At 45.1% G+C, this 15,747-nt stretch overlaps 1 protein-coding gene across 1 annotated transcript; it reads right to left on the minus strand.

The window, feature by feature from the left end:
- Window positions 1-5,907: 5,907 nt before the first annotated feature.
- On the minus strand, window positions 5,908-15,480 carry LOC122681567 (trophoblast Kunitz domain protein 1-like). The gene is made up of 6 exons (XM_043883776.1): window positions 15,377-15,480; window positions 13,284-13,367; window positions 12,096-12,155; window positions 10,787-10,861; window positions 6,978-7,173; window positions 5,908-6,524 (listed from the first exon to the last, which is right to left on the minus strand). Coding segments are annotated over exons 1-6 (510 nt in total). The 5' UTR covers window positions 15,471-15,480; the 3' UTR covers window positions 5,908-6,523.
- Between the last annotated feature and the right edge of the window lie 267 nt (window positions 15,481-15,747).

A 15,747-nucleotide genomic window follows, 5' to 3' on the forward strand; every position in this document is an offset into this window, starting at 1 on the left:
CCTCTGTTTGCAAGTCTCTTCAGTGTCTAATTTCTGCCCTGACACAAGGGCAAAGGTGGTCACTATTTAGGCTCACTTGTTCAGTTGTGCTGTGGAGAGGGAAGAACACTGCAGACAAATATCACTGGTGTGTATGGGGAGTGATCGCAGTGTATGGACCACACTGGGTTTGCCCCAGTTAACGGCACATGTGCTTTCCCGGTCTACACTGCTCAGGCTCCAGGTTGTTCTGCAGGGGAACTGTCCAAAGCGCACCCTGGGATTTGTGCGCTTCCCAGGTCTAAGTTGCTCAGGTTCATGTTCTCGGGTATTCCACAGATGCACAGACTCAGTTGGGCATGCGTTTTGTGCCCTTCCCAGGCCTGAGGAGCTCAGGCGACCAGGTGCTTGGTGAGCGCACTGGGTGGGTTGTATGTCTTAATCACCTCCCCAGTCCAGCCTCTTGATTTCCCAGGTGCACTGCAAAGCGCCATCTCAGGTGTGCCCTGGGTCTCCTCCGGGGAGCTGATATCTGGCTGCGACCCTCCTGGCAGATGTCAACCGTCCAGGATCCCAGGAAGACTTGGTTAGCAACTGGGAGCCTGCTCACAGTTAGGTGGAGGATGTCATCTCTGGGGCCGAGATGGCCCCTTTCCTTCTGACTCTGGCTATTGCCCGCCTGCCTCTCTGCCTCTGGCAGGGGGATGGGCTGGTCCATACCCGGTTAGCTCTCCTTTAGTATCTGCTCAATCTTTGTTCTGTGAGTGAGCCAGGCTGTGCCTTAGGTTAGCGCTTTTCAAGGGAAATTTCTCTCTCTCTCTCTTTTTCTCTTTCTCTGGCTATCCCAAAGTCTTGGTTGGGATCACATTAGCTCCCTCGTATTGTCCACAGGCCATTCAGGCCCGGTTTTTAGCCTAAGCATGCAACTCGCACCTCCCTGCTCAGCCCCGGCTCACTGGAGGCAGAAGCAAGCATCTGGGTTACTTCTCCCCTGGGACTTGCCGTTAGCCACGTATTCTGTGTGTGTGTCTGTTTCTCCTTCCAGATATGTTGCCCTCTGAAATTACAAAACTCCCCCACAGACCCTCTGGTGAGAGGGTTTCCTGGTGTTTGGAAACTTCACCTCCTGCACGACTCCCTCCCCCGGATGGGTCTGCATACCTAACACTTTTGTCTCTCTTTTTGTCTCTTATATTTTGTCCAACCTCCTTTTGAAGAGAGTGGGCTGCCTTTCTGGGTGCCTGGTGTCCTCTGCCAGCATTCAAAAGTTGTTTTGTGAAAGTTGCTCAGCAGTAAAATGACCTTTTGATGAATTTGTGCGGGAGAAAGTGGTTTTGATTCTTTTTGTGTGTGTGTGTAATAAAGTTTTATTAAAGTATAAAGGAGATAGAGAAAGCTTCTGACATAGGCATCAGAAGGGGGCAAAAGAGTACCCCCTTTGCTAGTGTTAGCAATGGAGTTATATACTCTCCAATGAATCCAAAGAATGTCTGGAGGCTGCAAAGACCTCACCAGACCCACTCCCATAATTTACATTTTAAGATAACAGAGTTGGCCAGAAGGTTTAATCCAAAGATTGTCCTCAGGCAGGATACATCCTTGTAAAGACCAGACCTACTCCCATAATTTATGTTTTAAGATAACAGAATTAGCCAGAGGGTTTAATCCAAAGACTGTCCTCAAGCAGGATACATTATTGTTATATAATCCTAAGGAATGCAGAGGAAAAAAAGTAAAAGTTTGTCCTTTCTTCCTCCTTGAATATCCCAGACCTCTCTCTCCTTGGGGACCCCTAGACTTCTTATCAACCTGCCTAGGAAATGACTCATTCCCCCCTTTTCTTTTAGGAGAATTATGTTGCCTAGGGAAAAGGGGCGTCGTTCTCATTCCATAACTGCTTCCGAGCTGACAAGGGGCGTTGTCCCTAAATTGGTGAGGCAACATATTCTCCTAATCCTCATGGTGAGGATGTCTGATCCAGGGGCTCTAAGTAATAGTTGGAGGAGGCTGTGGCACTCATAGGAGCTTGGACAACTATTTGTAAATTAAAAGCTTTTAGACTGTTAGAAAACCCCATTATACAGTTACAGACGTAAGGCAAAATAGTCATTAAACCAAGTTAAAATCAAAATGAAAAGTCACATTATGTCCATAGTTACATCAGTCCATCTTAAGGTTGTTAGATGTCATCAGTTTAAGAAGAGGTATCACATGCGATTGTTGAAGTTACTTGCAGACTTGGAGAAAGTCCTTTCCTTGAAGTGGAGATGTCCACCATGGAACGCCTTCCACTGATGAAGAGGGGAGTGCTCCGCAGACCCAGCAGTTAGACCGATTGTGGAATGCAGCATAGGAGTGAGCTCAGGACAGGAAGGCATTGTCTTGAGGATCAAACGGCAGACTCAGGATTTCTGGAGTCAGCAGAAGTAGGCTCACATAGATTATCGGGCCCATCTTTTGGCTCCTCCAGACAGTCCCATTACGGAAGTGGATCGGGAAGAAAGTGGGCCAGGGGCTTCAGTAAGCACGGAGTAAGTTGCCCCAGTATCCTCCAACTGGCCACCGTTCGCCATCCTCCAGTGGGTACCGTGGCCATGCAGTATCACATAGTAAGACCAGGTGTGTCTTCTTTAAGCCCTGGGGATCAAATCTATCCCAGTTTTTGAGGATACAGTTCAAAGGAGTGAGGCTGGAATTGTTAGCTCCCATCTTGTCCTGAAGGATCCCAGACGAGCCCCCAAGATGAAAGGTTGTTATTGAATGATGAGACGTGGGATTCTTGGCCTCCGGAGGAGATGAATTCAATCTGGGGCCAGAGACGAGGCTGGATCGCTCAGAGCTTTTGTGTAATAAAGTTTTATTAAAGTATAAAGGAGATAGAGAAAGCTTCTGACATAGGCATCAGAAGGGGGCAAAAGAGTACCCCGGTTTTGATTCTTATTCCTCTGCCATCTTAGGACTGCCACACCCCCCGTGGTGAGGGGTTTTGAGTACTTTGCTCAACATAATATCTTCCCCAGTGTCTGAGGCCCAGACACAAATGGTAGAAAAGAGAGAATCTGAGTTTGTCCCAGACACCAAATATGTGGGATCTCTGCCAACAGGAACCAGTTCCCCCACACTGACTGGGCATCCAGAAGTCAATTCACTTCTGATGGTAAATCCTCAGAGGTGACCCTGAACCCATAGGGTGAAGGCTCAATCTCTGAGAACTGCCCACAATTCAAGAGTTGATCTTGAGCCCTGGGGTCACGTATACTTGTAAACAACTGGCTATTATTTCTGAGATCCTTTGACTCACCTCCCATGTTGAACATCAGAACCACTCACTGAATTCAGATAAGCCCTTTACATACTATTGCCAGTCATTATCAATGATAAAACTCAGGGACAGCAAAATGGAGGAGAAGCATAACACAAAGAGGGAGTAGGAAATGCTGAGCCTCCATGCCATCTCAGGACATGCCTCCCTTACAAGCCCTTAATGTTATCACATCCCTTGAAGCTCTCTGATTCTAGTGTTGGTGGGTTTCAATTGAGGGTTGGATGGAGGCAAATTGATGGAATCTTTGGCCATTGTTAATGGAACTCAGTATCAGTACTCACTCCTCTCCCCAGAGTAATTGGGGACTGATCACTTAACCCTCTAATCATCTGATGGCATGTTCTGGATCCAGGTGCACACAGACACTATCTAAGACCTCATCCTCCACTGATCTCATTACTTAGAGCAGGACAATAAAATCCAAGAGTTTTAGGAGGCCTAGGGCATGAACTGGTGCAAGTATCAAATATGGATCTCTTTACTATTCTAAAGTGGTTTTTAGGGACGGGGTAGAGTCTAGCAATAGACAGTGACAGAGGCGAAGTTCATAATTCTGTAAAATGAGGTGGGAGATTTTTATTAAAAGCAGAACACATAATGACACTTTTTGAGAGTCAAGAAATGTCCCTGGAGTTCAACTGCTCACTTTCCAGAAGAAATCCAAAGAGGGCTGGCAGCATCCACCATACGCCTCTTCCTGCCTCTTCCATGGACTCACCTCCTTTCCCTCCAGCCTGTAGAGAACAGGTGAGCTGGGACTTACTCTGAGCCTGGTTGCTTGTTTCACCTCCAGGGATGGTGCCCAGCATGGTGCCAAGGAGAATGAGCAGGGCTGCAGAGGAGCAGAGTCTGTTCATATTTGTGACCTTGCAGAAGGATGTCTATGGAAAGACAGATGCTGAGAGATCAGCTCACATCCCAGCAGATGGGTAAGAACAGGTGAGAAGGAGGGGAGTGAGGAAATGGAGGATCTGGGGTCAGTCATGTACAACAAACATGTAATCTCGCCAGCTTCCATTATCCTGCTTCTGCCTGTGTGTGCATGTCTGCTGAGTCACTCAGTCTGCTCTGAGTCTGAGATTCCCATGGACTATAGTCCACCAAGCTCCTATGTCCTGTTTCTGTCTGGTGGGGCCAAATGCCAAGTACCCTGATTCTCAAACTTGACTCTGTGGCCTCGTGAAAGCACAGAATGTGATTCTACGGGTGGAATTTTGTGCAATATGGTTACACAAAGAGCATCCCAGCACCTAGAGCAGCACATGGCATTGGATGGTCAGTGAGTAGGTGAGAGCAGATCAAAGGAGTAAGTAAACAGTAGTGTGTTCGCTCAGGTCCTCCTTTACAGACTCATGCAGGTGTCATCACACTTGGGTGTCAATGCCCCCTCTCTTACATTAACCCCACCTACTTCAGAAGACAGGTGTAACACAGGTAAGCTACCAGAAATCATTGTGGCAGCCTCTCTATTGGACAGAACCCAGCTCTTTACATGGCAATGGCCCAGGCAGATGTTGAGCTGGGGGAAGAGCATCTCCATCTGGGGCACAAACCCTGATATTCTGGGTAGAAAAAAAGTAAGGAGAATGGGCAAAAGGGAGGAAGAGACAAGCAACGTCTCCAGAGCTGACCACACACTGCCCCTCACCTGGTTTCACCAACAGGAGAGTTGCCTCCCTGAGTAGATCTCAGGGACCTTAGAAGATCGTTTCCAACACTACCCCACCACAACTGTGGACTCTGCACTAGGGGTTCTTAGAACAGATGACCCAGTTGGAGTCCCAGTTCTTTCTTTTGCTAACTCTGTCATCTGGGGCCTTATTTTATAACTAAAGAAACCAAAGCTCAGAGAGGTTGAGAATTTGCCAAAGATTTCAAGGAAGGGTGTAAGAGCACCAGCACCCTGTGTGTTCTCGTTCATTTAAATACCCTACTTGCTGAGGTCTCCAAGTCAAACTTCACCGATCTGAATTGAAACAGATACTCTCTGTTCTCCAGGTGCCTCCATCCTAAATCTTTCTAGAAGCACAGCAGGGTAATGTCATCAAAGTCCCTTTACTTGGGAGAGTGGGGACCTGCCATCTTACAAAATGAATACAGGATATAAGTGCCATCTCTATGAGGCCATTCTCTTCCTTGAAGGATTCTAAGCATGACTAATAGAATAATACAGGCAAAATGCTTACACAGAGACTGGAATACTAAATGATAATTGCCCTTCTTTAACTGAAGTAAGAAGTCCCTCCCCACCTGTTACTTCAGGGAATCATATTCCTTAGAAAAGTGGACAACTGAGCCTCATGCCTATTCCTGAGGGTCCAGGAGGACAGCCTGCCCCCAAATTTGACTGAACTTAGAAGAAAGAAATGAAAGCTCATGTGGAGATTTGTTTCTCCCAGGTTTCTGTGTAGCTTGGAGTGGCTATTAAGAGGTCAATGATGCTGTGATGGGTTTGCTTCTGATACCTGGTAGGGACAGTCTCTGGACAGTGAACCAGGAGGTGCCCACTGTCTGCAGAACAGTGAGAAAGACCAATATTCCCATGGACCCTCTTGGTTAAGGTTTGTAGTTTCATGCAAAAGACTCCACTTCAGTCAGTTTACTTTAGAATATACATTTATTGAAATGCATTATTGAATTATTTATTAAAATGCATTATTATTGAAATATAAGCCAGTGTTTGAAGCTATGGAAAGGAAAATTCCAACATCATTGTAGGATCAAGAAGCTTCTTCATCACATACCCTTCTCCCATTACTGATTCTGAGAACTGGATGCGAGAAACTCCACATTCGGCACTCACAAAGAGAGCAGTGATCGTGGGGAGGGGGATGAAGGTGAGGATGTAGTGAGGATATGGTTTAAGACAAAAATCCTGCGTCAAACTGTAGGCTCTATAGTTACTCTGGTCGTGACGAATGTGCTCCTACATTTCTTCCTTTCTTCCTCCAATAATTAGGAACTGTCTCCTTGGTGCTAGCAGCTAAGCTCAGTGCTAGGAATAAAGAGAAGATGTTCTCATGGTGCTGAGAGCCAGCTGGGTGAGACAGATTTAGACATGTTGACCAATAGAAGAAAGGAATTATACAGGTTCTGCTGAGGAAGGTAGGGGAGAGAAGGACTGTGAGAGACTGAACAGTTTCAGAAGCAGCCATGGCCCAGCCCTGCAGGGGTCCTCCTTGGACGTCACATTTTCTGGGAACCATTCTTCACATGTCCTCTGCAAAAAGAAAGGAACTTGTTGAGTGTCATCATTGTAGCCCAGATGTGGACACCCATCATCTTGACAGAGTCTAGAGTTTCCAAAAAATATGAAACAATAGTCCTCATGCCCTGAATGGCAAACAAGAAGGAAGTAAGTTTTCCATGCCAAGATGGGGTGCTCAGGAGCCCTGCAGACCTGCCCTGGAGAGTGGTTGATTCAGTATTCATATCTAAGATGGAGGAGCATGTGATTAGGCTCAGATTGTCATAAAAGGCATCTCGCTTTGACCTGCCACGCTGACTCCTGGAGAACTTGCTCAGTGTGTGGTTTCACAGGACAATGCCCCCTCTTCTACCGGGAAGCATTAAGGAGGAAGACACTGTGCAGGTTTGACTGGTGAGTGGTCCCCTGAGCTCCACCTCCTTCCCCAGTCCATCCCCTCCCCCTGTGCCCAGCCCCCTGTCTTACCACAGGGATACTGTCACTGGACAGCAGGTCACTATGCAGTCCGATAGTGTCTGGAAGTTGTTCTTGTTCCCTTCGCAGCCGCCATATACAAATGGCTCGCAGTACCCAGTCTTGGCATTGTAGAAGTACCGGGTCATCTGGTCCTTGCAGGGACCCTTTAACTCAGGCTCCAGGCAGAATTCAGGCTTAGAAGCTGCTGGGAAAGGAGGGGCAATGGCTCAGTTATGAGGACGGTCATCACAGCTCGTACAAGGACAACAGCTAGAACTGCCAGTTTGTTTGCAATAGAGAATGCTAGGTTTTGGAGGATGGTCAGATGGAAAAGGCCATTTGAAAACCTTCTTTCTGGGACAGAATTAGGAATGTTGCTAGGGATGACATGATATATTAACCATGTACACTTCTATACCTCCTCATGAGTATTTTAACAAAAATTGGTATAATGCCTTTGCTTAGCCTCAAAAACTTCTAAAGAACTTCCCTGGTGGGCAACTGGTTAAGAATCTGCCTTACAGTGCAGGAGTCCAGGGTCCAATCCCTTTATAAGAGAATTAAAGTCCCACATCCTGAGGGACATCTAAGTCAGCAGGCCACAACTACTGAGCCTGTGGCCTGCAACTAACACCAAAAGCACCAAATAAATGTTAAAAAAAAAAAAGAAATACACAACTCTATAGCAACAAAAAGAGGTCACAGGTGAAAATCATTCCCTATATGTCAATAAATACTGGGTCTGGGTACCTGGGTTTTATAATATTGTTCTCTGCGCCTTTGTATATGGTAAAAACTTTCCACTGTAAATAAAAAAAGTGAAGGAATCATGTTATAATGGGAAAGGGCCTGAAGGAAACATACCAGTGTGTTTACTTCTGATCCCTCAGGAGGACTGAATAAATTGAATGTTGAACTATCAACATGTTGATACTGTGATTATAAGAAGAAATAGATGTGTTTTGTTTTTGTTTTTTGATCCTTTTTCTGACACTGAGTTCCTAAACATCTTGGTATTTCTAATGTGATGAGAACAATAAAAGTGTCTTCTGGTATGTGAAGACAGTATTTTGGAAAGACACTTGTAAACCAGAACGGGTTATTGCACAGGAAAGGACTGTCTACAGGGCGGTGGGCACTTTCATTCCCACCCTCCACTGTGGTCTTCTATCCACCACCTCTTTGCCTTCCCTCAACCTCTGGGAGGATAATGGAGCTGTCTGCTGAACAATCTCCAATGGATAATGATTTAATGCATCATGGCTAGGTAATTAAGCCTCCATAGAAACTTCAACAGAGCAAGACATTCATTTTATTGGAGAGACCTGGGATCCATCCAGGGAACAACATAGGTCACACTCCATGTGGACCACTGCGGCAGCCTGCTCACTGGGCACTGGGCCTCTGTCTCTGCTCTTTGCCCCCTAGAGGACACTCTGTGCACTGCAGCCTCAGAGATCCTGTTACTGAGCCCTATCCCATTGTTCCCAAGACCACCTCCTCAGTGACTTCCCTTTTCTCTGAGAATCAAACTCTGATTCTCATAAAGGCCCACAAGGCTCCTCAAGACCTGCCCCCATGACATCTCTGCCTCATCCCCTTCCGTTCCCCTTCCCTCCACCCACTCAGCTCCAGCCAGCCAGGTCCCAGCTGCTGCTCAAACAGACCAGGCACGTTACTTCTGCAGCCTCTACTCAATGCCTCCTTATCATAGAAGGTTTCCCTGAAACTGTGGAGAAGAAGCACAGCATCCATTTTGCGCACCACTCTCTACCTTCTAAAAACTTATAACCTACCATAGGATTTCTCCTCCTTGCTATTGTTTGTCTCCCTACTACAAGACAAGCTATATTGCCATATTTTTTCACAGCTGTTTCTCCACCCCAAGAACAATGCATTGTAGGGACATAATAACTCCCATTGTCATTCTCTCCACAGGTGCACAGTCATCACATAGAATGGATATAATTGATTTCCTTTTAGTAAAAGATGGGGCACATCTACACAATGGTCAATCTCCCTCTAACATTCAGTCTCCTTACAGGATAGTGAAATAGTCTGTATGGGTTATCATTAGCCACAAAACTTCTCTGAAACCAAATATTTATGGATTCTTATGGAGGTTTTCAATAAATAGCCATATTGACTGAGTTAGTGGCCATTGCTGATTGATCTCAATCTCAGAGTCTTCCTTCCTCCTCAGAGGTGCTGGCAAGAAAGTGGTGAAATTTCCAACCTCTAAATGGGTGTTTAAGTTTTTGGAGGACCAGCCCAGACCTGAAGATTTCCTGGGTTGCTTTCCCTGAGTGCTCTCATGACTTAACAAAGAAAGGAAATTCCAAGAGTTTCAGGAGGCCTGGGCAATGAAGCAGGACAAGGATCAAATATGGAACAAATATAGGATTAATAAAATAATAGTCAAAAGAGGACTAGTGAAAGGGCCTAGAGACTTTGCTTGTATTGTCTTAACCTAGATCCCATGAGACAAAGACTGTGTTTCTTGTGTTCCTGCAGTTTCCCTGCTCAGTGATCCTGTGTCTGTCTGCTCATGTTAATCATAGAGGAATAATCATTACTTGACATATTAATGTTATCTCTTGACCAAAGGAGGTCAAGATCATGTTCTTCAGATTAACACACTGGTGGATAATGGACAAAACACAGAGCATAGGGGTGGTAGAGTCAGGAAAAGATACTATCATGTCACAACCCATCTGATACAATACCTGATTCTACCAGGAATTCTAAAAATACCGTTTACTTGTATGAGTTTCTGGATGCAGTGTCCTACTTTCATTACTTCCCTGTCCGTAAACCTCACCTAAGCTCCCAAATCACAGCAGAGAGTGAGTTTGGGTATCCTTTGACACCAAATATGTGTTATCTGGACCAACATCAGCCAATTCCCCAAACCACTCCTGGGTGTCCCCTAGTCACTTAACATGTGAAATGAAATCCGTGCAGTTGGTACAGATCCCACCCACTGAGGGATCACAACTGTCCTCACTTTAGTACCAACCGTGTGGTCCAAAGTTACTTATGCTTGTGACCAAATGGCTAAAATTTGGAGGTTCCATGACCACATCTCCATGTTCAGTAACTGAATGGAACTGACAACCAGACTAAGGAAAACCCTTATTGACTATTCTCAGATTAAGTAAGTAACTAAGTGTTAGTCGCTCAGTCGTGCCCGACTTTTTGCGACCCCATGGACTGCAGCCCACCAGGCTCTTTTCCAGACAAGGATACTGGAGTGGGTTGTCATTTCCTTCTCCAGGGGATCTTCCCAACCCAGGGATTGAACCCGAGTCTCCTGTACTGCAGGCAGAGTCTTTACCGACTGAGCTACAAGGGAAGCCCATTTTCAGATTAATAGAAATGAAAATTCACAAAGAGTGAAATGGAGGAGATGTGTAGGATGAAGGGGGACTGTGGGTTGGCAGAGCCTTCATGCCCTAGTGAGCACAGCACTCTCACATCATGTATTTGTATTCACCACCCAAAAACTCTCTAAATCCCAATATTGATGCAGGTTTGAGGTTCTAAAGTGAAGAAGATCTAAAGAACCACTTGATGAAAGTAAAAGAGGAGAGTGAAAAAGTCAGCTCCAGTAGATGGTGATGGCCAGGAAGGCCTGGCGTGCTGCAGTCCATGGGGTCGCAAAGAGTTAGAAATGACTGAGTGACTGAACTAAACTGACTGAACTGAGGTTTCAAGAAACAGGCTTATTGATTGAATCATTGGCCATTGGTGATTGATCTCAATCTCAGTGACCTTCCCTCTCACCAGAGGTGCAGAAAATACAAAACCTTTCTTACCATGTTTGAGTATTTGTGTTGGGAACTCCTCGACTGTATGGTTCTCAAGCTGTGTTCCAGAAATCATCAACTGACCTATGAAAGAGAGTAAATTGCAAGAGTTTCAGGAGGCCTGGTCCATGAAACAGGGAAACGATCAAATATGAACAGGAAAATGACAGTCAAAAAGGACACGGGAAGGAGCCTGGAGACTTTAGTAACATTGTCTCAGGCTTGGTCCCACAGTCTACCACACAGGGGCTGTGTTTCCTGCTTTCCCTGCAGTTGCTCTCCGCAGTGGCTCCATATCTTTCAATTAGTTTTCATAATAGAGAAATAATCATTATTTGATAAAGAAATAGTTTTAATTGTCCAAAACAAATAGGTAGACAAAGTTTTTTCAGATTAACACATTGTGGTGGAAAATGGACAAATCTGTTTATGAAATGGGGATAAACTGTTTATATTCACGACTCATCATCAGTTCAAAGAACTCATATAAGAAATTTCCCCTATTCAGATGAGGAAACTGCAGATGACTTGCTCTGTGACACAAGCGTGTGGGTGGTGGGATCAGGACAAGACACTGTCATATCACACCCCATTGATACACTATTGATTCTGCTAGGAGCTTGAAAATATAGATAACTGGTAAGAGTTTCTGGGTGCAGTGTCCTATTCTCACTACTCACCTTCCCAAGCCTCATGTGAGCCCTCAAATCACAAGGCATGGTGAGTCTGAGGTTTTTTCTGACTGCAAAGATATGGTTTCTGCACCAACCCCATCCAATTCCCAATACCCAGTGGGCGCCCCACTGTCAATTGACTTCTGATACCATATCTTTGGAGTTAGTGCCCATGCCACAGGTTGAGGTATCAAGACTCTCCTGACTTCAGATGCCAGTCATGTGGTTCGAGTCACTCACACTTCTGACCAAGTAACTAAAAATGGTAGTCTTCATGACCCCACCTCCAAGCTCAATATCTCAATCAAACCGGCGACTGAACTCAGGAAAACCTATACTTACTGCCCTCAGATTAATATACAGGAGAAAACTCAGAAACAGTGAAATGGAAGAGACATGGAGGGCAAAGAAAGAGTGGAGGTGTGGTGAGCATTCATGCCCCAGAGAGCACAGCACCCTCACATCACCACCATTGGTTCCCATCCATAAGCTCTCTGAATGCCAGAATTTATGGAGTTTTATTTTTATTTTTTAACCTTTACTGAGGTTTCCTTCAATAGGGATATTGATTGAATCTTTGGGCAGTGATGACTGATCTCAACCTCAGTGCTCTCCCTTCCCCCTAAGGTAAAGAAGTCTCAAACCTTGAATTCCATTACTGATTATGTCAGCCAATCCTTTTAGTCCATGAAATATCTTGGTACCTATGAAAGACAAAAATTCCAAAATTTTCAGAGTCTTGGACCATGAACCAAGACAAAGATAAAATATGGATAATAAAATGATAGTGAAACATGGACAAGAGAAAAGGCCTGGATACTCTGATCATTTTTCCCAGGTTGTTCTGATTAATTTTTATGAGAGAAATAATCATTATTTGACACATAATTATTCTCTCTGGCCCCAAAAAAGTAGGTAGAGGAGTTATTTCAAATGAACATATCCACAGGAAAATAACCAAATTTGGCCATGAAGGTGAATACACTTCTTATATTTATGGCCAGTAATATGTTCAAAGAATCCATGTAGCAGGTATCTGCTGTTCAGATGAGGAAGCTCTAGATGACTTGCCCCAGGACACACAGCATGTGTGTGGCAGGTCAGGACAAGATAAGGTTATGTCACAACCCGTTTGATATACTATCCTATTCTGCCAGGAACTCTGAAAATACAGATAATTTCTGAGAGCTTCTGAGTGCAGTGTTACACTTGCATTACTTCCCTGTCCCCAGAACTCACCTGAGCTCCCAAAGCACACAGAGGGTGAGTTTGGGTTTCCCTGACACCAAATATGTGGCGTCTCTAGCAACAACATCCAATTCCCCAAACACCCACTGGGTTCCTGCAAGTCTATTTTATTCCGACAGAAAATCCGGGGAGTTAGTACAGATTCTGCATGTCGAGGGCTCAAAACTGTCCTCAATTCTGATGACAGTGAAGTGGTTGTGATTTGACAAAGTAGCTAAAACTTGGAGGTAACATTACCGCACTCCATGTTCAATAATTCAATAAAACTGACGACCAAACTCAGGAACCCCACTCAAACACAGCTCTCACGTTATTATTAAGGATAAATCTAAGCACAGCAAAAATGAGTGAGACATGCAGGGCAAAGTGGAAGTGTAGTTGTGAGGAGCCTTCGTGTCCTAGAGAACACTGGACCCTCACATCACTGTTGTGTGATACCACCCCAAAAGCTCCCTGAATGCCCATATTTATGGATTTTCATTGAGTTTTCACTAAACTTGCATGTTGATTGAATCATTGACCAGTGGTGACTGTTCTCGATCCCAGTGCCCTCCGCTCTCCCCAGAGGTGGAAAAAATTCAAACCTTTAACCACACCATCGATGACATTTCTAATCACATCTATTATTGACCGCTTCTCAGGTGTCCTTCTATGGTTTGTCTCCAGACCTATGAAAGACAGTAGATTCCAGGAGTTTCAGGAGGCTGGGCTCATGCAACAGAACAAGCATCAAATATGCATAATTAAGTAATGGTCAACAGTGGACAAGGAAGGGGACAATATGGATAATAAAATAATAGTCAAAAGAGGACAAAGGAAAGGGCCTGGAGATTTTTCTAATATTGTATCAGCCTTGGTCCCAAGGGCAAACCCACAATGGGCTCTGTGTGTTTCTTGTTTTTTTCTGCAGTGGATCTGCTGCTCACTCATCCCAGGTTTTTCTGGTCATATTCACAATAGAGGAATGATTGCTATTTGACACCTAAATATACTTTCTCACCCAGAGCAAGTAGATAGAGAAATCATTTTCAGATTAACACATCTTGGTGGAAAATGCACAAAATTCACCATGAAATGTGATTCAACTCTTTATATTCATGACTGGTTTCTGTTCAAAAACCCATGTAACATGTATCCCCTGTTCCAATGAGAAAATAGCAGATGACTTGCCTTACGACATGTAGGTATCTGGGTCAGGACAAGACACTGTCACATTACAACCCATTTGATACACTACCTCATTCTGCCAGGAACTCTGAAAATACAGATAACTGAGAACAGTTTCTGGGTGCAAGGTCCTACTTTCATGAATCCCCTCTTTTGGAGCATCACCTGAGCCCCTGAATCACAGGGGAGAGTGAGTCTGGGTTTGACTCTGACAACAAAGATGTGGTCCTTTAAGAGCAACTGAGTCCCCAAACACCCATTGGGTGTCTAGCAAGTCAATTAACTTCTGATTAGAAATCTGTGGAGTTAGTGCAGATTCTGCAGGTTGAGGACTCAAGACCATCCTCAATTCAGCTGCCAGCCCTGAGGTCCCAAGTTGCTCATGCTTGTGATCAAACGGCTAAAATCAGGATGTCCATGACCCACCTTCAAAATCAATGGCTCAATACAATTGGTGGCTGAACTTAGGAAAAACACTTGCTTACACTTCCCAGATAACTATACAAAATGTTACTCAAGGCAGTAAAATGGAAGAGATGTGTATGCAGAGTGGGAGGGAGGGGTGCCCAGCCTCTGTGCCCTAGTGAGCACAGCACCCTCACATCAACTTCCTGTTTTCAAAAACACACAAGCTCTCTGAGCCCAGTTTAATGTATTTCTTCCCAGGGTTCACTAAACAGCCATAGTGGTTGGATCATCAGCCACGGGTGATTGATCTCACTCTCAGGGCCCTCCCCTCTCCACAGAGGTGCTGGAATGAGACATGGTGAAAACTGGAACCATGAAATGGATGTTTGAAGTTTCTTGGAGAACAACTCCATCCTGAAGGTACCTTGAGTCTCCTCTTGTGACTCATCTTATAACCTATAAAGTCAGTAAATCCCAAGTTTTAGGAGGCCTGGGCTATTAACCAAAACAAGGATCAAATAGGCAGCTTTTTGTTACTACACTACAGCAAGGTTCATGGACAAGGCAGGGACCACGAATAGAGTCTCAGAAATGGGCCCTGATCTGGTAGAGTTAGGTGAGATAGATATATACTTAATATAAAATTTTGAAGATATTCTCATGAGCATCATGATATTAGCTGAGTTAAAAGTTTCCAACATAAGACTTCCCTGGTGGTAGAGTAGATAAGAATCCACATACTAATGCGGGGGACATGGGTTCTATCCCTGGTTGGGAGGATCCACATATCTTGGGGCAACTACGCAGGTGATCTGCAACTACTGAGCCCAGATGCCTAGCGTCCCTACTCTGCAACAAGAGACGCCATCCCTATGAGAAGCCCACACACCACAAACAGAGAGTAGCCCTGGTAACTAGGGAATACCCTCGCATAGTCAGGAAGACCAATATGCCAAAGCCAAAGAAACAAACATCCTGCCCAATGTGACAGGAGAAATCCAGAGAAGACTGGTAGCAGTGTGGTCACAACTGGCCCTCAGCCCTTCCATGGACTTCCATCATTTCCCTCCAGTCTGTACAGGAGAGGGGAATGCAGACCTACCTTGGTCCTGGGTATGGTGTTCATACACAGGGGTGCTGTCCACCAGGATAACCAGGAGGAAGAGAAGGACTGCAGAGAGACAGAGCCGGTTCATCTTTGTGGGCTTGCAGGAGGGCTCCTGAGGATGCTGGGGACGGAAAGACTGAGCTTTTAATATCCTGGCTGGGGGTGGGATCAGAGGATGAGGAAGGGAGTGAGGCATGGGAGGAGCTGGGTCAGTCCTGTTTATTGTGAAATCTCCCTCCTAACCATGCCTTCTTTCTGCAGGGGCCAAGTCTGAGATCTAGTCTGAGAACAGCAATTATTAGGCTTGATTATGCCTGTGGGTCTAATGTTAGCACAGACTGTGATCAGACAGATGGAGTTTGTCC

Source organism: Cervus elaphus, chromosome 23 (genome assembly GCF_910594005.1).
Source record: "Cervus elaphus chromosome 23, mCerEla1.1, whole genome shotgun sequence".
Lineage (NCBI taxonomy): Eukaryota > Metazoa > Chordata > Mammalia > Artiodactyla > Cervidae > Cervus > Cervus elaphus.